The sequence below is a fragment of the Musa acuminata genome, chromosome BXJ3-4, assembly GCF_036884655.1.
Source record: "Musa acuminata AAA Group cultivar baxijiao chromosome BXJ3-4, Cavendish_Baxijiao_AAA, whole genome shotgun sequence".
Taxonomy (NCBI): domain Eukaryota; kingdom Viridiplantae; phylum Streptophyta; class Magnoliopsida; order Zingiberales; family Musaceae; genus Musa; species Musa acuminata.
In genome coordinates, this window is record NC_088352.1 from 6,559,542 (window position 1) to 6,583,898 (window position 24,357).

General features: G+C 39.9%; 3 protein-coding genes across 3 annotated transcripts; 1 reads left to right on the top strand and 2 right to left on the bottom strand.

Moving 5' to 3' along the window:
• Positions 1–756: 756 nt before the first annotated feature.
• Positions 757–3,478, bottom strand: LOC135636302 (IQ domain-containing protein IQM1-like). The gene is made up of 10 exons (XM_065147958.1): positions 3,342–3,478; positions 2,726–3,206; positions 2,536–2,650; positions 2,379–2,444; positions 2,210–2,298; positions 2,032–2,119; positions 1,800–1,937; positions 1,616–1,708; positions 1,415–1,516; positions 757–1,339 (listed from the first exon to the last, which is right to left on the bottom strand). The coding sequence occupies exons 2-10, from the start codon at positions 3,193–3,195 to the stop codon at positions 902–904; spliced, it is 1,599 nt and encodes a 532-aa protein (XP_065004030.1). The 5' UTR covers positions 3,196–3,206; positions 3,342–3,478; the 3' UTR covers positions 757–901.
• A 5,480-nt stretch (positions 3,479–8,958) lies between these two features.
• Positions 8,959–20,107, top strand: LOC135637270 (WD-40 repeat-containing protein MSI4-like). Its single transcript, XM_065149884.1, has 15 exons — positions 8,959–9,193; positions 9,722–9,785; positions 11,787–11,873; positions 13,697–13,759; positions 14,260–14,325; positions 14,411–14,485; positions 14,769–14,844; positions 15,870–16,086; positions 16,318–16,399; positions 17,249–17,322; positions 17,511–17,622; positions 17,722–17,796; positions 18,254–18,333; positions 19,508–19,607; positions 19,770–20,107. The coding sequence occupies exons 1-15, from the start codon at positions 9,072–9,074 to the stop codon at positions 19,869–19,871; spliced, it is 1,395 nt and encodes a 464-aa protein (XP_065005956.1). The 5' UTR covers positions 8,959–9,071; the 3' UTR covers positions 19,872–20,107.
• A 478-nt stretch (positions 20,108–20,585) lies between these two features.
• On the bottom strand, positions 20,586–21,383 carry LOC103981621 (NDR1/HIN1-like protein 6). The gene has a single exon (XM_009398367.3). It carries the CDS (start codon positions 21,354–21,356, stop codon positions 20,604–20,606), a length of 753 nt encoding a protein of 250 aa, XP_009396642.2. The 5' UTR covers positions 21,357–21,383; the 3' UTR covers positions 20,586–20,603.
• Positions 21,384–24,357: the final 2,974 nt, after the last annotated feature.

Sequence of the window (24,357 nt, forward strand, 5' to 3'; positions counted from 1 at the left end):
CGTGGTACAAGGACGGCGAAGACTGGTACCACTGCATAGAGTTCGAGTCCCTCCTGCTCACCGTGACCACCGACGACAAGATGGCCATCGCCACCCTCGGCTCCACTTCCTTCATCATCGACGAGGAGGGGGTCGTGGTGGACACTCGGTATACTGTCGAGGTGGTGCACATCCTGGAGAGTGAAAGCTACTACCTGGAGAGCATGCAGGTCTGGCATCATACGTTCGTCGTGGACTGGTATGATTTGGTTGCGACGTTCACCGCTTTGGTGTATGGCAGACAGATCGAGTCTCTAATTCTGAAGCTGGAATCATCTCCACATACCAGTAGTTCTCGGCCGCTCTGGTAGTTTCAGTTTAGTCTGTTCCAGATTTCTTCTTCCTCTCTCCATGCCTGTAGTTAATTAGTCCGGTGTAATCTCTTTTGCACCGAGTGTGTCTCCTGCATGGAACCGAGCCATGATCGAACATAGTCCATGACCTTCTCATAATTAGCAACATACACAGCTCCGATGATTCTCCTGTTTGCCATAAACAAACGTTGATGCCTCGGGTTTTCTCATCGTCCAATTTTGCTGGTTGGTTTTGCCATGGCGGATTTCGATGGCATCCGACGTCTAAGAAAACTACTACTCGTCACATTCCATGAAGAACCATATTCTTTCAAGAAAACAATTACATAGAGTTCTTCTGCAATTCCATGACCAAAGACCAAAAGAAAGAAGTGAAGATTTCTTCACGATCAAATGAATGTCTAGAAAAAGTACGAAACTAATCAAGTGCTTCAGCGATCAGACAAATCTGTAATCAATTCAAAGAACGAAAAAAAAATCGCTGTGCAAAATGTAAGCTTGTATGATACTGTCTGTCAGTGCACCGAAGCTTTGGACTAGCTGAAACATCAGTGATCGGCGCTACCAGCGTCATCACGCAATCTCCTCCTGTGCTTGGGTAGAGTGAGGGAGACGGTGGGGCTTGGGATGCCCATGTAGTGAAGCCTCGGGGAAAGCCTCACCTTGGGGCTTGGTCGAGGAGATGGGATCGGGACTCGGTGGCCACTGTGCGAGGGAGTCACTCTCGGGGAGAGGTTCACGTGCTCAAGTGCCTTAGTCTGGAGATCGACCGGGTAATCCCGCACGCATCCGATTCGAGCTCCGGTAGCGGTTGTCCACTTGCACGGTAAGCGTTGGCCAAACTGCGACGCCACGGCCTTGTCATGCTCTGTGGAATCCCCCACAGGTTCTACAGCCTTTGCCTTCCCAGCCTCCTCAGCTGCGGCCTCCACATCATTGGCACGCTTTCTAAAGGAAGGGTGCTCATCATCGTCGACCGAACATTTCTGTGAATCAAGACATCGTTCATGAAGTTTTGGCAGCTAAAATTGAACCGCGAGTATGAGGCAAGGAATGTTTACCTTCACATTGCTGAGGTCTACATTGTTGTCCTGAAGGAAGATGATGAATTCCCTGAAGTTTTCTTCTGTCGGGAGGTAATGACCACTGTATGGCCATATGGCCTGAAGAAGAAGAAGAAGAAGAGCAGCACAAAGAGAAATAACCTTTGATCAAAACATGTTCCTCGATCAATCAGCTTCATTAAGGCGTACGATGCATACCTCCAATGCCCCTTCTGCAGCAACCAATCTTCCAGCTGCTGTTATGGCTCCACCAGCCAAAAAACTGGAGTGCTGGAACGTGCCTTTCTTCTTCTGCTCAGGGAAGAACATGTCATGATGTCAAACAAGAACTCTAGGCGTATGAAGAATAGGTAAGACCAGCCATAAAGAGATTGGCATATACCTGACCCACATACAGTACTCTCGATGTGCTGAGGACAAATATCCACTTGGAGCCTTCCTTGGTACAGACAGGCATTTCAGTTTGTTTATAGAGAAGCTTTCCATTATTCACGATGACTTCATATGCTTCTCTCTCTTTCTGCTTACAGGGATAGAAACCTTCATCAGAAGACTTGTTCTTTTGTCATCATCAATAGAAACACGAGAAACTTAGATAAGGCCAAGTTGCGTACGGGTCCAAGGTATTTGATGCACTGGCTTTGAAGCTTGCTTCTGGGGCACTTTTCAAGGTTCATCTCCCTTCCGTCACCAACATCCAGCCTTACCATGCGCGAGGAAAGCCAAAAGGAAAGGATGTCAGCGCTGAGAGTCTCCGAACGATAACATGCCATGCGTGCTTCTCATACTTACCAGTAAAAGAATGGTTGGGTGCTCTCACTCTCGAACCAGACATCATAATAGTAATGCAGATTGTGCCCATACCGATGCCGTGGATCGATCTGTACAATGAAGTCTCTTAGTGTCCTGTGTTTCATTCTGAGCTGCACAACTTAAAGAAGATGCAAAGAAGGAATCTTACAGCTTCCAGCCAGTGCTGTAGTGCTAGCTTCTGAGCCTTTTCATCTTTTGACAACCCCTTGCCAACCTGAGGAGGATGGAAATATATGTACACATATCTCGATTTGACTGCACGAAATAGAAGCAAACTATAGAGATGAAATAGATGATCTCATTACCTTTGCTGCTCTGGTTCTTGCCCTTGCCCATCGCGAAACTGCAGTCTCTGGTTTTTCGACCTTGAAGAATGACACAGAGCTATGTTCCAGAGATGCAAAGTCTAATGCCTTCCACCTGCGGTCCAAGGAAATGAAATCAGAGGAAGTCTTTCGTGAGGTACAACATCTGGCAGAACGGAAGGAGACGAACCAGAGCTCCTCAACCACGACCGCGCAGTCTGCAAGATTTCTTCTGGTTCGGTAGCTCTTGTACACCTTCTGCAGCTTCGTGGCAGCTGCGTCAAGCTCACTCAAAGGCCTCGGAGAAGAGAACTCGTAGGGGCACTGCGGGACTGCAATCTTCATGGTGCTCTCGAACGAGCCTTGTGCTGTTTCGTTCTCATCCGTGACTTCATTCTTGAATGATAAGGCCGTTTCTTGTTCCCATCCTTTGAAGCTTAATGACTTCTCCATCGCCGAGGTATCGGTTACCTTTGACACCATCTTTTTCGATGAATCACTTCGTTTGAAGCTGAGTGATCTCAGGATCATCTTCACGTCCTTCTGATCACCAAAGCTGATAGATCTCACCAAAGCATCTGTCGTTTCCGGCAACCCAAATATTTTGCTCCTCATGCATTCAATCCAAGCCCAGGAAAGCAAGGAAAGGGATAAACCCATCGAATCGACCCCTGTTCTCGATCACAGAATATTACCCTGTCAAAAATGTATCACCAACTATACCACAAAAAACTCCTTGAAACGAAACCTATAGCAGAGGTAGCAGATGCAAAAGGGGGAGAAGAACAAGTTCCGATCGATGTTACCTGATCAAACGGAGGAAAAGAAAAGCTTACAGCTGCTTGTCCACAATCTCTGACCACTTCCTCCCCTCGATTTATAAAGGCACAAGATTGCCATAGCAGTTCTTCGTCCTTGGTAGTCTTCTAATGAACTGACCGCGTTATCGTGGAAATCGAAATGGGTTGGGAGTTGAATTTGCAGAAGAACGACAAGGCTGACGACCACAGTTTTCCTCCGTCGTAGAATGGAAGGAGGACAGTACGAGAAGGGTTCAAATGCTCGTCTCCGTGAGAGATCACGGCACTACACCTTCAAAGAAGCCGACGATTCTAAGAAGTCAACGTGCATCAACAATACTGCTAGATAACTCACAGCGTCATCTCGCACGGACCCAACATTCATTCTGAGGCTCACGTGAGAGTCACGTGCGCGCACGAGGCCACCATCGCCACCGTTCATCCAATGGTTTCGATGGCGCGCGGAGACGTCGACCGATGTTTTCTGCTTGGGCCGTGCAATACGGTGTGCTACGGTTTGTGTCGCTTCAAAACATTCGACCCTTATGTTTATGGATGAATGGGATGTAACCAAATCTGATCTCTTGATTGTTAAGTGGGTATGATTTGGAAATGCGGATTGGAAGTCAAACATAACATCTAGCACATGATCAGTCATTTACATATGCCGATTGGAGAGTGGTGGAGATCAATTGAGTGTTTAATGAACCACATATGTGTATATTCCCAGTATTTTGATGTTGATATACACTGACATAATGTGCTGTGTGAGATACAGAATATTTCCTGTGGATAAAGCAAATAAAGGGAGAAAATAAAACGACGAAGTGGTGTGTGAAAGATACACGAGGGAGACGGGTCAAAGAATGGGCGATCCATCGTCAACGTTCGCCTGCGCACGGGGGATTGACCGTTGACTAGATGCGGCATCCGTGTGCCGCGTGTGCCGCGTAGGACGCAGACATGACTCGTGAGCATGTGATACTACTGGCACATGCCATCGTCTCCGGTTATCCATGAATCTGAAGTACGCCGGATGGAGACTGTGCGTCGACACGATCGACTGTCACAACAATGGTATCGAACATGTTTGGAACGAACATCTATTCCTGATCATGCGTTTATCACGTCCGTTGATGCTTAGTCTCTTTCGACAGATTGTCGTGCTGACATCCTCATTGTGAAAGGTTAAGAATTATCATATGAAACAGTCAGTTTAGGTTATATATATTATGCTGATATGATCTATACATAATGTATATATATATAATGTTAATATTAGATTTTGATGATGAAATCATTTGATAAGCGTTTATGATTTAATCTATATTTTGAGTGACATGAGATGCTTCCATCAGAGAGACAATTAAAGCAGGAATAATCATGTTGGATCGGAGGAAAACGTGTTAAAAAATTGGACGTCGAGCTGAAGGATCGGTTAACGTATCGACAAAAGGCTTCGGGCCATGAATTCAGGCATCATGTCCAGAAGAGCGGATATTGCACCAAGGATATCGGAGTTGCAGAAGTTAACTAGCCGATTGGGCAATAGGCCACAAGATGAGACGATGCGTCGAAAAATCAGACGATGCGTCGATAGACCAATGACATGTCAGACAACATGATTCATGCTTAATAATAATTATCTAGATCGAAGTATATTTTTGTGTGTGTCAAATTAACTACGATAATAAGGCATAAAACAAAATGAAGTCCCAAAGTCAAGAACGTGATTTCATTGGGAGTTCAAGAGTTTGTCGGAAGTCCAAACATTCGTTGGGAGTTCTATCGGAACCAACCGAGAAGTCCATGAGCTTACTAAAGAAGCTCGTCAAAACTCGTCAAGAAGATCGTCGTGAAGTCTAGGAGCTTGCCGGGATTCTGCTAGAACATTATCGAGAGATCGTCGGAAGTTCGTTGGAAGATTGCTAGAAGAAATCGGACTTATCTTACTTAGAATATGTCTTAGGAATCGTAGTTAATACATAATTAGAGTTGGGATTGGGAGGTAATCTCATCAACTCTGTTAGGGGCCAATTAGGCTCGAAGTTAGGTTGGTTTGGGTCATATTGGCCTAACCAGGGTGCTGAAAACTTGGCTGAAGGTGGCACCGCCAGGGCTGGCGGTTGCACCGCCTAGGGAACAACAGTCTAGGAAATCTGGGTGGTGGTACCGCTGACAACAATGTTGCCAACGGTTGTATTGCCTAGCCACAGATCCTACGACGATAGTACCACCCAAGAATGGTGGTGGTACCGCTAGTACCTAGGAAACCTAGGAAGAGACCTTTTTAAACTCCAAGTTTGAATCAACTTGAAGCCTATAAATATCCCTCTCATCCTTGGTTAACATACACAAACACAGAAAGTTTTAAAGTGAGAAAACGCTATAGAAATCACTTGAGAAATCCCTCCTCTAGATCTAATTTTAGAATTCTGTGTGTGCTTGTAAAGGTTGTCTCCTAATTCTGGTAAAAAGAGATGAGGGGTGTAAGAAGGAGGTTGATCTTCGCCTATTAAAGGAAGATCGATAGTGGATGCCGATAGTATCGACGGAAGAGGAATCGATAGAGTTGATGTAGGTCACGATGACCGAATCACTATAAAATCTAGTTTGCATTTACTTCTTGCAATTTACATTAACTGCAAACTGCCTTCAATACGCTTTGACTTTGCTTTCAAAGTTAAGCATTTTCGAGTTTGGTTTTTTATCGTATGAAAAGGTTTTTGGAACTAACGTATTTTACCACTACACTAATTCGCCCCCACCTCTTCGTTCCTAACATATTGAAGGATCTGTTAGAAAAAATCTTGTGTTGATAATATGTTATCGATGAGAATGTTGACTTAATCTTATAAGATCAATCATATAGTGTGACTACAAAATTAATTCGGTAAACCATTATTTCATAACTCTAGATTTGACGCACAATCTCATTACTTATAAAAAACATGATGACACATGTAATCATTTTTCAATATTTCTAATAACTACGTACTCAAAACCTCTCAAGTGTGTTTATGGGGACTTTTAGCTGAATTCACTTGTTTATTTTGACACTTACCGAAACCTTTAAAATTTTATTAACTTTAGCATCAAAAAAAATTTATAGAATAATTTTTAATATAATATTTTTTATAGTGTCTCGGGCGAATTTCTAACTTCTCATACCTCTGAGACAAATTTAGAAGTGAAACTTAGTTAGCTCTGAACATTATTTACTTATTGAAAAATCAAAATTTTTAAAAGATGTTAATCAAATATTATAATTAATTAAAAGAGAAACTTTGGGTGCAATAACATTCCTATAAAAATATTTTTTTATTTTTTTTACCATTTTTTTTTATCGTTTGTGAAGACGAATGAGGTTGTTGAGCAGTATAAGTAAAACCAAGTAGATCTAATTTATGTCTCATCGTTTTCTGTTATATTTTCATCACATTCATAAATCTCGCTCCTACTACGATGAACATTTGAATGTTAGATAGATCTCTTGATCCTCCTCTCGCAAACAAACGAGTCAACAGTCCTCCTTCAAGATTACGCTTACGGAAAGGTCAACGATGTGTGTGACTTAGTACGACTACTGCATGTTGGCGATCAAACACGAGAGACTGCTTTCTCATTGGGTGTCAGCTGTGGGTCTCTTTAAATGGATTGATCTTACGTGATTCCTTCGATTCCAACGTTGAAACCAAAGGATGACAGTCTCATCAGGGCTGTACAATTTTCATATCAAACCAAGTCAGATTCAAGATCAAAATTCTAAGTAAAACCAGCTAAGCTGTAACCTAATTTGACCACACGTTCTCATGTCCAGACCAAGTCATAAGTCATAATCTCATCAGTCCTACTTGTGTTGGTCTAACGTATGATGTATCATCATGCTTGCACTGATACAGAGAGAGTGTATTTTGGAGGTTCAACAATGACTTATTCACATCGTCATGAGTGACATAAAATGTTTCAATCCTTTCGTTTCGTCTATGACAAGTCATCCAGAAGCAAGATAGAAAATTACGTTTACTTCTGCAGATAAAGCTGTCATCCATGAAGGAACAATTCTGCCAAAGGTTCATCTCGAAGCACGTTGACCATGACGTTCATGAGATTATCCATTAGACTTGTCTAACAGCGCTTCTACAAGCATGCATGCGTGCATAGCTACGACGATTTCCCGACACTTGTGGAGACTCGGTCGTTCTTTGCGGAACTTTTACGGCAGCTCTGGACCGAGAACCACTGTGTTGACAGGATTCAATGTTTTCTCTTCTTTATTGGTAGCATATATTCTGCAAGGGAAAAGAATAGAATTCCAACAATAAAATGACACATATTCTGCCTCCCAAGGAAGCTTCATCGCAGCTGCTTTGGCAAGAGACTTCGTTGCGCATCACTTGTTCTTCGATGGTAGCAGCTCCGTGGCATAGGAGAAGCCCCGAACTTAGACCGCCATGAAATATAGATTCCGGTTGAGGATCCTGCTTTACTTTCAACATTAGACCACTGATCTATTTGAATGGAAACCGTCTCCAGCATTGTTCAACTTGGAGTTGCAGTCTTTGTCGTCTTTGTCGGATGCTGCTTTGCAGCTCGAAAGAAGAAGTTTGACAGAGTAAACGGATTAGCCTCACACGGAGGAGGCGGTAAAAGGTGAGGTTGTAATCTTGCAGACTATCGATTGGTCAATGGGGAGTCTTACGTATGGATCGCCTCTCTCTCTCTCTCTCTCTCTCCCTCTCGTAGAAGAGCCAGTTTTGGCTAGCATAGCCTTGAAGAGGGGGCGAAACATGAGGGCAAGGGAGAAGCAAAATGGGTGGATGGAAGAGGAGGCAGGGACGCAGCGTGCCTCCTCTTCTGCGTTCCCCCAAGAAGCAAGGAGATGAGTCGGTTCGTTCGTCGAACGGGTGGTGCGCGTCGGCCGTTCCGGCGCAGGGAAAACTCGAGAGTTCCCAGATATTTTTAAGAATGGATCCGGGCCGTTGCTTGGGCTGATAGCTTATTAGAGTCGATCCGTGGCAGCCCATTCATTACAAGCGTCTTTAAATGGACATTACCTCTAATATCTCGAAATTAGCCCATCATACAAAACGTTACAGGCCCTCTTCTTCTAGGGTTTCTCTGGTGGTGCCTCTGGTTTGAAGTTTCGAATGGGTGATTACTATTTACCATCCGGTCTTTACTATTTATAATTTTATTTTATTTTTAAAATATTCCTTTAAATATATATAGTTATATATTTTTTTAATTTTTTTCCTTCTTAAAGAACGACATCAGTAGGAAGTTAAAAAAAGGATAAAATCTACAATACTAAGTTTACAAGATTATAAGTCGTAAAATAATATTTTATTATTTAGAAAAAAAGGTATTAATATCAAGGAGGTGTGAATAATAAATAAGGGACTTTGAATAGTAGATTTCTTCTAATATTATTATTTTTATCTAATACTTAAAATACCTCAGTTGCATATCTTATTTTCCCGAATTGATCTAATTATAATATTTTTATAATATTTTAAATATATTTTATCGTAACTGAATCAGTTCACTAATAAACGTTTATAAATACGAGAATTACTAATATATATATATATATATATATATGCGATGTTGCCCAGTTAATAGAAGGGTGATAGGACGACTCTACTGACAGGTTCCAGCGCACCGAGGTTTAGTGAGGGTTCGCCGAAGGATTCCAAAGCGGAGTTGCCGAGGAGAAGGCGGAGGTGGAGGAGGATGAGGGAGCGAGGAGGGAAGGCGACGGTGGACGAGAGGTACACGCAGTGGAAGTCACTCATCCCCGTCCTATACGACTGGCTCGCCAACCACAATCTTGTGTGGCCTTCCCTCTCCTGCCGGTACTTCTCTCTTCTTTTTCTTCTTCCTTCGTTTCCTCCCTTCTCTTCCTTCTTTGGTTTCTGGGCCGTGGCTAGGGTTTTTTCGTATCGGAGCTCGTCCTAGGGTTTCGCATGTTACATCCTAGGGTTTCACGTCCTTTCGGTGCTCGATCGTGTCGTGAAGCTGATCCGTGCTTCTCCCAGACTAAGATGACTTAGGGATCAAGATCTACGGAGAAATACATGTGAATTGAGAAGATCTCTTGTGCATTTGACCTTTTCCCTTCCGTCTCCTGTTTCTACGGTGGCCCTGTTTGGCGGAAACAACTGGAGGGTCTCGCATTTTGGGATTTTGGCAATTGGTTTGGTGTAACAATCTCATATATAGCTAAATCAGCAACCTTTTCATATTTTCTTTATAAATTAGGGATAATGAAAGAATACGAGGGGATTTTGGTGTATGCATCGTCTTGATGAACAAGTGACTGATTTCTTTTCCTTCATACACTTCACTGTAGCTGTTCGCCTATATTTCTTTCTTCTTTGTAGGTGGGGGCCACAACTTGAGCAAGCAACATACAAAAATCGCCAGCGTCTGTACCTCTCCGAGCAGGCAAGTGAATCGAGATCCTTAGCATTTACTATTATTTTGGCTGGTAATGCAATTCATCCTTGCTTTGGTGGAGCAACGAATATTGCATGTGGCCAAAGCCTGTTGTTGATCCATCTACCTGCAAGATGACAAGTATTTGCCACTACTTGTGGCTTAGAACCATATTTTCTGTTGTGCAAGAGTGTGCAGTTTTGACTGCGTTTCTTGTCATTTTGGGTTTCCTTGATGTGTGTCATGTTAGTACCGGTAAATTTTATATTCCAAACATGTAAAACCTTTCATCAGAACTTATTTCCCGTTGCACTTTTAGCAGTAATCCTCTATGATGCCATTGCGACACACTAAATATCTTTAGGGCATGACCTGGATCACATGTGACAAAAGACAACTTTTTCCATTAAATATGTAGAGGTCTATGCATCATCGAACACCATCTTGAGTACAAAATGCTATCATTACCGAGAATGATATAATATGAATGAATAAATAATCTAACTAGAGAGCATGGATGGAGTTTGTTTCATCCCTTAAGAATTTGCTTACAACAATAAGAACATCAACAACAGCAAGCTGTGATGTTCCAACTATGATTTTTGGAGTTCTGACACAGTTTTAAGGTTCATATAAACCAATGGAGATTATTTTATTTACAGTGGATCACGTGCAATTCCTGACTGATAGAGTTGAACTGCAATTGGTTTTCTATAGCATCTTAGCACCAAAGCTAAGATCTAAACCTAATAATTGAATCGATAAATTTCCAACAGAATAAAGATTCAATCTTATTGCCTAATGTATGAAAATTTCGTGTCAAAGATTTCTTTTAATCTTCACTTTTTCTAATTATGATTAATCTTAGTTATTGAAATGTTAATTCCACTTTTAGGAATCTGCTAAGATTGATTTTCTTCTTCACTTTGCTTTTGATTGAATTGAAGCAATATCACTGTCATTTCCAATTTTCTATTGCTATATACAAGTGCCATTCTGGTAGTTCTGCTCTTTTAACTTAAAAACATTTTCTTTTATATATATATATATATATATATATATATATATATATGTGCGTGTGTGTGCGTGTGTGTGTGTGTGTGTGTGTGTGTGTGTATACATATATATGTGTGCGTGCATGCCCGTCCGTCTGTCTGGCCGTGTATATAGTAAGCAATACCAACCAAATATAAAAAAATAAAAATAAAACAAATTGTATAAAGCAGATGATATTAGCAAGCAACCAGTCTGCTCAAAATAGTCAACTAATTCAATAATATCTACAATGAGATTAAAAGACTAATCAAGCATACAACACATTTTATTAATTTCTAACTGAATGAAGTGGTAGAGAACCTCAGACATTAAACACCTTGCAAACACCATATACACTTGCAAATCAATCTCATTACAAACAGGAAGGGCTCAGGGTTCTCATATTGATGTCTGGATGGTAATTTATATATATGCTGGCTACTCTTAATGTTATTGATAATGCACCTCTGAAAGAAAGCAAAAGTAATTATGACAATCGAAGACAGAAGTTTGATATCTTTGGTTGTCAATGGGAGATATGTAACAAGGCAAAGTATCTTTCCTTTCCCAATACCATACGTGAATAGCACATGTACACACTACACAATATTTGAGTATAATTATTCAACAAATCATAAGTGCTGATTTTTTCTATGATTGCCTCTATAGCAAGCCTTTTGGATGTATATTCAGTTGGCCCTTGAAATGCACTTATTTGTATGCATCTTGTCATGTGACGTACAACGTGTCATGTTTTTGTATCTCTTTGTCTATTATTGTTCTTACATGCTTCAATGGTGCTGAAAGATATTTTGAGATCTTCTTTGGAGAGAGTAATTTTGTTTACCTACGCTTATCTGCTTCTGCTTTGGAACAGAGAAATTTTTTGTTGTTATTCTATTTTCTTTCTGATGTAGACACTTTGAAATCTGAAAATAAGCTATAGTGTGTGTCTAATTAGCTGTAACGTTGCAGACTGATGGCTCTGTACCAAATACCCTTGTTATAGCAAATTGTGAAGTTGTCAAGCCAAGAGTTGCGGCTGCAGAGCATATATCCCAGGTTGGTTAAATAGATCATTGATATTTATGCTTCTAGCTCGTGCTTTGATCTGAAATGCAGTGGTGCATACTTCAGGCTCATCCAGATCCAGTCATCTAACTAAGCTGACAAAAAAGAGTATTAATAATCTTATAGTCAATTACTATAGATACTCTCTGATGATTACCATTTCAATCTCTGTTTCGAGGTTTTGGTTAATGAAGCTAACTTCCATGTCAGAACATTTGATCTCGAAAGGATGAAATTGTAGCTTGTCTTTATAAGTTCATGACAATTGACATGATCCAATATTCAGTTTTTTCAATTTATTCATGTTTGTAGCACCAGTCATAGCAATATTTTATTTATTAGTTAAATTTAGTTATAGCAAGAATATATATATATTTTTAATCTCAGCTGGAAATAAGATGTTTTGCATGGCTATGTAAGTTACGCGTGCTTTTGTACAACATTATATATTGTTGTAACTTGTATGAGACTATGAGTCACCTTATTGTTTTAGTTCAGATTGTTATGTTTCTGGTTTTGAATTCATTTTGTTGGTGCTTTAGCTATACTGGAACTAGAATCTCTTTACCAGAATTCATTTTGCTGTAGTACGAGCTTTGATAATTCTGCCACTGGTAACTTGGGCTTAAGCATCAAGCCTTATGGTTTTATGCCTGTAAATCCAAGTTACTAGTTTAGTAGTTGTGTTTGGATAGGTCAGGACAATATGTGTGGTTCTATTCCTGTTTTTTTTATTTATTTCGTACGAATGATCCAAACATGGAGCATTGATGTAAAAAGCTTTTCACTAGCGCAAGCAATCATTGATCATCTCACTGCATCATCGAACCACAAGGCATGGAGACATTGCAATTTCTCTAGATGTGCTAGTTGACATGTCCCAAGATTTTCAGTGGAATAATCATCAGCTAGATGTTTAGTTATTTACTTCTGCACTTGATTTGACAAGCATAGGTAATTTTTATTTGTTCTTTGTTGAAGCTTTGATATCACAATGATTTTACTCAGCGTATAGTCGCCATGTTTCACTTGGGGAGTGCTTTACTTGCCAAAGGCTGGTTTTATTACCCTGTTCAAAACCGATTAAATTGAGGGTTTGGTGTGTGTTCTCTTAGCCAATATTAATGTGCCTTAGTTGTTGTTGGCTTAACACACTTATGCATCGCTCAAATGCACAAATAGATTTACTTAGGATCTCTATTTTTCTCTTGTACACTAGGCATTAGGCACATGCAGATACATAAGTACACAAAGTAAGAAAAAACTATGGATTTGGTAGTTTAATCATTTTTATGAACTATGAAATAAAAGTAACATATAATGAAATTCTCGGTTGATCGGATGATAGTTAATTGCAATTGCAAGTCTTAACTTCTATTTTACGTTATAATTAATACTATTATGTATTAAATTAAGTGTGTATGGCTAATAGCAGTTGTAAATGTTTGATGAAAAATAAGTCTGACAGCTTTCTTAATTCTCTTTTAGAAGCATAGCATTTGAAGTCTTCATCTGTAGTTCAAGACAGTATTGATTCTTTGGTTCTGCTAAGTACCAGTAGTAATTAATACACTCACTGTTTTTTAGGTTCAAAAATTTTAGTTTTGATGGCATCCTGTAATCTTCGTGCTTATGGTTGTTTGTTGTGGTGATGCTCGCTTTAGTCACTTGCATAGATCTATTGGGTCCCATATGTTTTCTTGCCCTAAACAGAATAGAAATCATAAATTGCATGTTGCTTCTAACTTTTGCAAGTTATTAATCCTAGATCTTTTATTTTTTGTAATGCTAAAATAGTGATGTGATGCTTGCAGTTCAATGAAGAAGCTCGTTCTCCTTTCGTTAAGAAGTATAAAACAATTATACATCCTGGGGAGGTATGACAGTTGGTATCTTTCTCTTAGACATCCATTTCTCTGTCAGTGAGCCACTATACCCTTAGAATTGGTATTTTCCAGATTCAAGATGAGGAATTTAGAGATGGCTCTTGTCAAACTTATATTCATGTCACGAAGTATCATGAATGTGATTGCGAAATTCAATATTTCAGTTTAAGCTGGCAATTATGGTCCTCTGTCATGTTTCAGAAAACATTTAGGTTATGCGAGAATCTGGTTGGGATACTTTGCAGTGTATTTGAGCTAGCACAACCTATTGATCCTTGCCTAGCTTAATTCAATTAAAAGTTGTATAAAATAAATTTTGGTACTTTGCTTTATCAAACATTAAAGAGTGTCAGGTTGTTGTCTAAAATGGAGTAGCAAGGAGCTATTGACTTCAACTTTATATCACTTGCCTTGATCTTCTTGGTTCCTAGATGGCTAGATGTATATGAGATTGGAGAATTAGTTCCTCACTAATGCCTGACTTCTTGCAGGTCAACAGAATTAGGGAGCTTCCTCAGAACAGCAAAATAGTCGCAACACATACTGATAGTCCTGATGTAGGGTGAATGTAATTTTGTAGTACTTTTTCCTTATCAGGTTCATTCTTTGGGCCTTCTCTTATGTTTCAATACTCTTATGAAGGTTCTTATTTGGGATGTTGAAGCACAACCAAATCGTCATCCTATGTTAGGAGCTGCTGAATCCCGTCCAGATTTGGTCAGTCATTAATTTAAAGACAATACATTTTCAATAAAGCAAGCACTTGTGTCATATATATGGTTATGAAGCAAAACTTTTATTCTTTTACCAAGGACTGTTAACAGTGATACTCACTATTAGAGTAGGAGAAATTTGCACATGCATGAACCAGTGAACTTTTGATTGCTATTGCGGGTGAACAGTGATACTCACTATTAGAGTAGGAGAAATTTGCACATGCAAGAACCAGTGAACTTTTGATTGCTATTGCGGGTGCAACTTACAAGTTCTTATTTTGCAGATATTGACAGGTCATCAACAAAATGCAGAATTTGCTCTGGCTATGTGTCCTACTGAACCTTTTGTGCTTTCTGGAGGTCATAACTCATCCTTTTGAGTACTATTTTACATACTTTGGTTTTATTTTTCCCTAATACATACAGATTTTCTTGCATCTGTTTATCTTACTTGTCATGCCATTGTTCAGTATGGATTGTATATTTGCAGGCTGTTATTTCCATTATTACATCTAAAAAATGTCCCCTCGTCATTTTCCAGTACAGAGCTATAGGTTACTCATAACTTACCAGGCTGTTATTTTCACTTCCCATCTAGAAAATGTCACCTCATCATTTTCCAAGACAGGGCTATAAGTTAATCATAACTCACCTGCACATAAACTCTTGATGTCCTTAAAAGGGAACCATTGTTTATGGTTTAGAATTTCTTTTTCCTGTAATGATTGTGAGACTATCTAAGGTAACCATTTACTTGTTTGCTTAAATCAACTACCTTTCCAGCATGTGTTAACCTTCACAGAATTATCTGCAAAGATGCTTTGGTGCCACTTATTATTACCCAGGCAACCTGTGGTTCAATAACTTGAGCAGAATATATCTAGCCTCATGGAACAAATTGCTCAACTAATAACTTATTAGCTGACCATTATTTTTTTGTTTACCCTTCATGGGGAACGATGCCATATAACAATTTTTTTCATGCAAAAATTTAGCTTATCACAATTACCTTATTCTCTTGAAACTGGTTAAGTTAAAAAATTGCCTACCCATAATCAAACATTGCATTTTAGCGCATATGGTCCATAAATCTTAGCATTTTTTTGACAGAATGCCTTGTTATCTTGCTAATGTCAACAGTAGATATGAGTAATGATAACATTCTTATGCAATTATTTGCTGCATCAAATCCATGTTTATCATTCATTTCCACTTTTATCTAATGGCATTGTCAATGTCATATGTGTTTGTTCTATACTGGGTCTGCATTGCTTAGTCATAATTTGTTATTGATTGTGGGCTAGTTTTTCCTTCATCTGTGCATTATGATGAAGCTTTCCTTTATCCCTCTCGTATACATCTTGACATAGTTTTGCCTATTCCAGGAAAGGATAAATCAGTTGTCTTGTGGAGCATCCATGATCATATCTCTTCTGTAGCAGAGTCAACTTCGAAATCTCCTGCATCGGCTTCAAACTCGAGTGGTAAGCAATCCATTAAAGCTGGTAATGAGAAAAGCTCAGACAGCACAACTGTTGGACCAAGAGGTGTGTACCAAGGGCATGAGGATACAGTTGAAGATGTGCAGTTCTGTCCATCAAGGTACTCTGTAATTTCTATTGAATGATTTTATACTATATGATTCTTGCATGTTATTAGTCTTGTTTATTTTGAGATATAAATATTTGTTAATATTTCTTGAGACATATTGCTTTTTTCTTTCTTCCCCCATGATTGCTATGCTTGTTTAGATATTTTGCTATTTTGTAACTAAAATCTGTTTATTGTATTATTTTGCTTTCTTACTGACTGCTTTCTTTAAACATGCTGAAGTGCACAGGAATTTTGTAGCGTAGGTGATGATTCTTGCCTCATTCTCTGGGATGCCCGAGTTGGTACTAGTCCAGTTGTTAAGGTAGTTATTTGATTCTTTCTTGATTACCATAACCTATTGATGTTGGTATCATAAACTTGTTTTCTTAGGTTTCAATTTTAAATGAGTTGCACATTTTACCGTTTGAAGTCGGAAACAGACTCGAACTTGTTAGTTCTTAATGCATTTCTGAGGACAATATTATTTTCAGTTGAAGTAATAAATTACTCATTTGTATTTGAATTCTTTTAAGAAATTTGAATCTTGATCATGATAGTATTCTTACCATAGCAATGAGGTCTCAGAATGTGTTGTTTTATAATGAGATGAACTCACTATGTGCAGCATTCCATCTTCCTTTGTCTAGTATCCTTCTAGAATTTTGTGACTTTCTTCTTGTGGATCTATTATTAGGCTCTACCATAATTGTTCCAGGAGCTGGTTATGTCCATGCAGTTGGTTGTAGTTGCATAACTATAATTAGTTGGCATGTTCTTTATCTTGAAGCTTCAAATTAAGCTCTAACTTAGATATGGTGTTTTGTGCTATCTTGTTTCAACCTTTTCTAATCAAATCTGACCCTCGTAGATGTACTACTTGAACAATTTGGCATCAGCATCAAAATCTTCATATCACTTGTATCTCCAGCATGTTCAGTTTATTATGCATTGAGATTTCTATTGCATTAAAATTTTCATAGAAGAATACCTTGGAATGTGAAATCAATTAAGCATTGTCATGATGGTTTTGCTGCAACTTTCTATTATTAAGTCCTATAAAAAATAATAATAATACAAATTTCTCTTATCTATATCTTAACCTTTTCTTTGCCTTCTTTATCACATTATCCTGTAACCTTGCTATATTATGATAACCTCATCCTCTTTTCAGGTTGAGAAAGCTCATAATGCTGACCTTCATTGTGTGGATTGGAACCCCCATGATCAGAATCTTATTTTGACTGGGTAAATGTTCTGATTTCATATTTTTCTGTTCACTTAGTCTTTGTTAACGTATTTCATGTCTGTTGCATCACTTTTCCTTTTAGTTATGTTATAGTTTTTACCATTTTCATTTTGAATGTTGTCCTAGCTTGTGAGTCAATGGTTTATACATTCTCATTCTTTTATTTTTCTTGCCAACATATTCTCAGATCTGCTGATAATTCTGTTCGTATGTTTGACCGCCGTAACTTAACTTCTGGAGGTGTTGGGTCACCCATATACAAGTTCGAAGGTCACAAAGCTGCTGTTCTTTGTGTCCAGGCATGCTTATATCCTGCTTCATGACATTTTGTAAAGTGTTTCATTCGAATTGTTGAAGTGCTGCTTTTATAACAAACTGTCTTTTGTTTTATGTTGTAGTGGTCTCCTGACAGAGCATCAGTTTTTGGAAGTGCTGCTGAGGATGGCTTCCTCAATATCTGGGATCATGAGAGGGTATTCTCTTATTGTCTTTCTTGTTTTGAGAAATATATTTTTCATGACTATTATATATGCTGTGTCAGGGTATTCTCCTGACTTATATATTTTTCATGACTATTATTTTCCTTAATATCAGGGTATTCTCCTGAAATGATGACTGTATATATGCTCATGTTAAGGCTTTCTTCTAGGAATGCAATTCCTCTATTGTGATAAAAGAAAATCAACATAAGTTTTGTCCCTTTTTCTTTTCATTGTTGTGGCTGTTGGACTCGAGTTCTGCATCTAACTGATATATTGCTTTTTGTTGGAGGACTATTAACCTTGAGTGTTTTCATTCTCTTTTTTAATGCTCATCTTGGATGGAAACTTTGTGGCAGATTCCTTTGTGTAATGGATACCAGATATTTTGCTGCTTCAAAATGTATCATTTGATTCATTATAACATTTCGAGTTTTTTCTTTCATTTTAGGTGGGAAAGAAGAAAGAACGTGCTGGAACAAAGACACCTAATTCACCTCCTGGTCTATTCTTTCAACATGCAGGGCACAGGTATTACATCAGATTTTCAGCCTGCTCATGTTTAAGTTTGTGGGTCTCCCTATTTCCTCCTTCATGTTGTCTGCCAATTTTGTTAATTATGATGCGAGGAACCTGGCTTGGTGGAGAAAAAATGTGTCCTAATCTAATTTGTATCTGTTATAGCTATAGCATATTAGCATGTAGCGCTGCAGCATCTTTTGAAAAATAACATACGCAAAACCAAATATAGACAAAAAGATTGGATGCCAGTTTACTTCATAAAAATTATGCCCTCATGATTTTTTGTTGTTGGAACATCTTGAATCCTTGATTATCAGTATTTGATGAAGTACAAATTTCAGATATTGGACCAATGTGATTATTCAGCACTTCATGATTGCTATACCGTGGTTGCTTGGCATCAAAACTGCAGTCAGTTAAATAGTTTTCATAAGGTATGCCAAAGTATGAGGACATTAAGGATTGACTATGGTTAGGATGAAATTGGATAGAAGGCAAGGAATAAATCTTAAGGTAGTTAGAGAAGATGAACTACTTCGTAGGGATATCCAAATTTGCTCTGTTACCCTGTTAATGTGAACTAGGTAGCCTGGTGAGTCAGTACATCCTATAAGATTGAACTTAGATACCCTACTAATAGTTTGTGGGATTAGTTTGATCCTTTTTTCTTTTTTTTTACAGAATGTTAGAGGTTGGTTCAGTTAGAAATAGTTCGATGGACTAAAAATTAAACATAAATTAGTTGATCGATCAGAATCCAACTGACTAGTCGGGAATTAGCCAGATTGTTGGGATTTGCTGGTAATTGGCTTGGATCAATTAAACGCCAGTCTAGGTTGATGAATTTTCGGATAAAACCCATAATACCCTGAAACATCTAAGAATGGGGAATGGATATGGATGGTGATAAACATGCATATGGTTAAAGATTAATTGATGACAAGAACCAGAATCAAGTAAAAGATGAACTGATGAAGGATTAAATAAATGATGAACTGATGAAGGAACCGACTGTTAGATTAAATAATGACAGTTATCTTTTTCTCTCCTCTTTTATCTTATGCTAATCGTGAGAATACTTTTGAGGGCTACTAGGTGTTTGCTGTATTATAGTATGCTCGTTGGTAATGGCATAAACAGTTCATTGACAGTTGCAAGGGTTCTCTTTTTTATGTATATGCAGAGATAAAGTCGTAGATTTTCACTGGAATGCATCTGATCCGTGGACAATTGTTAGTGTTTCCGATGACTGTGGTAGTACTGGTGGGGGTGGTACTTTGCAGGTAACCTCATAAGATTCTTTACTCGGATTTCTAATTTGATTTGCCCATCCATTCGTATTTCCATTACCTTCAGAATCGACTTGTGTACAATAGAAGTTTCTCCCCATGGATCATTTTTACTTTGTTTCGGCAATTATGGCATCCTCATGTACGGTAATGCAGATCTGGCGCATGAGTGACTTGATATACAGGCCAGAAGAAGAGGTTCTAGCTGAGCTGGAAAAGTTCAAAGCCCACTTATTGTCATGCTCACCCAAGTCCTAAATCTTCGATTGTTGCTCACCCAAATCAGAGTGCGTATGGCCTTTAATTAGTTCTGACAGTATATCGTAGAACCCTCATCAGGGATCAACGGATGTTAATTTTTATGCTGTAGTCGTACTTGCCGAGTTTGCTGGACTGGAATGGTATCTACTGTTGTATGGCTTGCCTGCCTGCCTGCGTATTCCCACTTTGTTTGGACTTTGAACTTTAAGTGGGTTTGATTTCTACTGTCTTAATTACATGTGATCAATTGTCTCCTACTCGCAGCTGGTTCAAATCACTAACCACTTAGTACTTCATACGTTATTTTTTGTTCGCCTTTCTTAATTTACGTTGAGCCGGATTGCAGCACGAATATTTTTTCATGATTAGACGTAAATCATATCCACAGTATATTTTCCAGTTGATGGATCCAAGGCAGACGTCGTCGTTATCACTCAACGGCCCATCACGGCAATGGATTTCACGCTGCAGTTGTAGTCCAGTTCTTGCCCACGGACACCACCAGAAACTTGAGCCTCCTCCTCGACACAAATATGTGAGACTTAATATCACCATCACAAATATGTGACTGGTCCACTGAGAAGCGACCATAATTACAAACAAAAGACGAAAAATAAAAAACTATTGCATAAATCACCAAAGTAAAAAACCTCTACTCCAATGCGAAACTATAAACTAAAAAGGAAACTCTATAAACACGTCCTATTCCAACATGGATGGTCGTTGCTTCTAAATCGTCCAGTTCCAGATATCGAAACGAAGCTTCAATTTGCATCTCGCCGACCCGGTGGTTGTGGCAGCGGCGGTGGCGTTGGCTTCGGTGACCGCTGCTTCGATCCCGTCGCACGAAGCCCGGACACCGATGCGCTTCGACTTGAAGCCTCCGATCTTAATACTGGCCTCGGTGTAGAGACCGATCTCCAAGGGGTACAGCTTCGTCTTCCTCAACCGCGATGCTTCTGTTGGGTCCAGGCTCCGCCCCGTGCTCGAGACGGTGGCTTTGAGCACTGTGGCAGTGTCGGAACCCTGTGCGAATCCTTGGATCGTCCCCTCGCCTATCGCGACGCCGTCGGAGGAGGCGGAGACGGTGAAGTCGTCGTAGAGGAAGACAAAATTCTGGTTGCGGTTGCGGGCGGTGACGGAGAGGTCGAGGCTCGAGGTGAGGAGGTCGGCATCGGAGAGGTTGAGGGCGGCGAGTCGAAGGGAGGAGACGGAGAATGACGGGCGCTCGGGGCGGTAGCAGACGTAGAAGACACCGGCGGCGATGGCAGCCAGGAAGACGAGGCCAACTAAGAGTGTGAGCGAGAGGCAGCAGCAGCATCGTTGGCGGCGTCGGGGCGGTGGCGCCAGAGATCGGTGGGGGAGGCCGTGCTGCTGTGCTTTAATGGGAGAGGAGGTGGGACGCTCCCCGCTGGCGTTGCCACCGCCATTGACCTTGACGGCTATGGGAGGGTTCGCGTTCGGTGGTTTCGACGCCTCCATTGCCACCTCTCGCTCTCTCTCTCTCTCTCTCTCACAACAGCATATGCACCCCAAGTAGGAGAATATTTATATGAGCTTAAAATCTCTCTCTCTCTCTCCGCTAAACTCACCCGCAAGTTAGTGCAGAGGCCAAAAATTGATGAGAGCCTGTACCACGAGAGCCCTTCGATCGTGATCCATCGGCCGTGGAAAGAGCTCCATGGGTCGGTGGACTATTCACCCAGTGAGTGTTGAGTACAAGAAAGGGTCTTTGTTGTCAGTGGTTTTGGTTATGGATTCGTCATCTTTTTATTGAATCGGATGACTGGATAATTAAATCGATAATATACAACTGTAAGCATTATTCAAAGAGAGATGAGATAACGAGGTTGTTATGGAAGTAGAAAAACTCGAGGAAGATGAGCTTTTTATTGGCTTGTTAAAATTTTGTTCATACTATATAATATACATCAATCGTGATTCACTTTATGTTATTGGAAATTCTCCAAAAAAATTATAATTTCTTGAATAATCGTTCAAACTTCGTACTCTGATTTCTCTTATACCCGATAGATCGACACGCGTCTCCGATGCTCATCTCTCTCCAACAGAACGGGAAAGCAGAATGTTCCCTGGATGGGCCCCACACGAGACGACGAAACTTCTTCAAGTACCGGACTTAGCTGATGATTTGAGAACGTGGCACACATCCAACGGGCGATAAGAGGCGGGGAAGTTGGCAGAGCGGTTGTGGATGTTGGCCACATCGACCGGGAGTGGGACGACCGTTCGCTGCGTAGGCACACGAAGTACTTTCCCGTGCTGTATAAGTGGGTCAAAGCTCGTCCCCACTCTTCGGAAGAAGCGCGCCATCGAGAGAGGCGAGGAAGGAGGCGAAAGCCATGGCGATCGCGGGGGCGGAAGAGGAGGAGGAGGTAAGATTCAACTTCGATTCCTCTTCTTGATTCTAGTCTCTTTAACTTTGAACGAATCCTTCCTTCGTCTTATGAACCGTGTTTCCGATCCGTGAGACTTTGTTGGAAGCGACTTAGAACGATCGCAACGCTGTCGGTCTGGATATTGCAGATGTTTCTCCCCTTTCGTTTCTGATGATCGTATTATGCTGTGAAACAGCTAGAAAATTAGTCTCCAGATCCTACATTTCCCCGTCTTAAATATTTCTAGGGTTGAGGTTTCTCATTCATGGTAGCATCAGATCGATCTCTTGTCGTGAAGAATTGATTATATTTTGTGCTCGGTCATGGTGTCGCATCTGGATTGCTCGAGATTTATCCGATTCGTGTTTTTTAAGGCACCGACATTTTCTAGTTTGTTCGATCATGTTTCTTTACGATGAAGTAACCCGATTTATGAGTCTATGGTATGGATTGACTCGTAAATCATGTTAAAAATTGAGATTGATGCTGGTCCATCGATGTTTTCTTTTCTCGATCATCGCATACCTTTGAATTCGATGGCTAGCTGCCGGTCCTCCTTATCCTACTGAAGCTGAAATTTCCGGGCAACCTTCCCTCTGTTTGTCTCTTGGAAAATCCCGACCATCATCAAATAAGTTGAGACCTCTCTCATGAATCACTGGAATAGTAAAAGAATTGAACTCATCTAGAAATTAAATGGGGTTTTCGAAGTAAAGTTTTTGAAGTAAACTATTCTCGCTCTATGCACATTCCTCTTCGACATTCTCTTCCCTCTGTGCTCGTTCCTTTGCAACATTCTGTATATGTTCTGAATCAAACGCGCCAGTCCTTATTCTAATCTCCATTTAGCCAAACCTATTTTCTTGGGTACCCCACAGTGTTCTGCAACCACATCTTGATAGAGTTGTTAGTAATCAACACTATGTTGTGATTTAATCTTTTCTTTGAATTTTGCTGCTGACAGAACTGCTGAAGGTCTATACATAGTGATTGTGGTGGGAATCACCAAAGTTGGTAGTACATTTTAGAGAATAACAAATAATAATAATAATCTATCAGGTTGATATTACTTTGCACCGTTCTTGTTATTTGTCTTCAAATGCCAAATTTTATTCCTGGATCGTAACATAGAAGTGAGACTTCTCAGATATTAAAATCTCATCCGACTGAAATGTGCGGTGGTACTCAGGATAGAATCTAATTCATTGCATTATTAATACGATGGATTTAAGGAAAAAAATATTTAATACCGTGAATAACGCCATAGCATTTGTGTGATCGATCACCTAATATAGAATTTAGTAGATGGTGTTGGTATTTCTTAAATCACAAATTTATGATCGTGTCAACTATCTTTTTTAAGTAATCGCATGAGTTCATTTTTTTTATGATGACCTCAATGCGAGCCCATAACATCTAGCTGGGTGGTTGCTCTCCATTTGGATGATGCAACCCTTTTATGGATTTTAAGACTCGAGAGATTGCGTCCGATTGATGAAGCTATAACGTGTTTGATAGTATCACAGACGGATCAACAACTTCTGGATGGCACCGTAGAAGAGAGGTGATGATTCATAAGGGCGCGGAGGCAGTGCACTGACGTAAGTGGAGATGAATAAAGAAGAAGAGAGAGAGAGAGAAAGAGAGAAAGAAAAAAAAAAAAAAAGGAAGGGAAACAAGAACCAGATTCATAAGTTTTAGAGATGGGTGATGCGCAGGGAACGAGTAAGAAGATGCCTCTTTGGATGTCATTCGATGACATCTTCGGCCACAAAGGAGAAAAGCACAGCAGCTGGAGCCGTATCACCCAAAGATGGATCCTATTCTGCCGATGACGCGCCATCCGGGTATCGTCGTGGACAGCTTTCGCCACAAGGTATGCATTTATTATTATTTTTATTACACAGCGTCGCCGGAAGATTTGAACCCTCGATCTTAAGCGCGATGGCAATTGTCGTACGCAGTTGGCATGTTATTTCACCATAGGATTCTTATATCGTGTGCTTATACATAAGCACGCATGTGTAGGATGGGATATTACGCTTACGTGAGGCGTGGTCTTTCTTATGCAAACAAGAGTCAAT

What these genes read in the sequence shown, in the direction of transcription:
- LOC135636302 (XM_065147958.1), bottom strand. Translation starts at nt 3,195, where the DNA reads ATGGGTTTATCCCTTTCCTTGCTTTCCTGGGCTTGGATTGAATGCATG. An exon ending in ACCCAACCATTCTTTTACTG is followed by an intron (nt 2,120 to 2,209) that starts GTAAGTATGAGA and finishes GCGCATGGTAAG; the next exon opens with GCTGGATGTTGGTGACGGAA. An exon ending in CTGCAGAAGGGGCATTGGAG is followed by an intron (nt 1,517 to 1,615) that starts GTATGCATCGTA and finishes CTTCTTCTTCAG; the next exon opens with GCCATATGGCCATACAGTGG.
- LOC103981621 (XM_009398367.3), bottom strand. Translation starts at nt 21,356, where the DNA reads ATGGAGGCGTCGAAACCACCGAACGCGAACCCTCCCATAGCCGTCAAG.
- LOC135637270 (XM_065149884.1), top strand. Translation starts at nt 9,072, where the DNA reads ATGAGGGAGCGAGGAGGGAAGGCGACGGTGGACGAGAGGTACACGCAG. An exon ending in CTGAATCCCGTCCAGATTTG is followed by an intron (nt 14,486 to 14,768) that starts GTCAGTCATTAA and finishes CTTATTTTGCAG; the next exon opens with ATATTGACAGGTCATCAACA. An exon ending in ACCTTTTGTGCTTTCTGGAG is followed by an intron (nt 14,845 to 15,869) that starts GTCATAACTCAT and finishes TGCCTATTCCAG; the next exon opens with GAAAGGATAAATCAGTTGTC.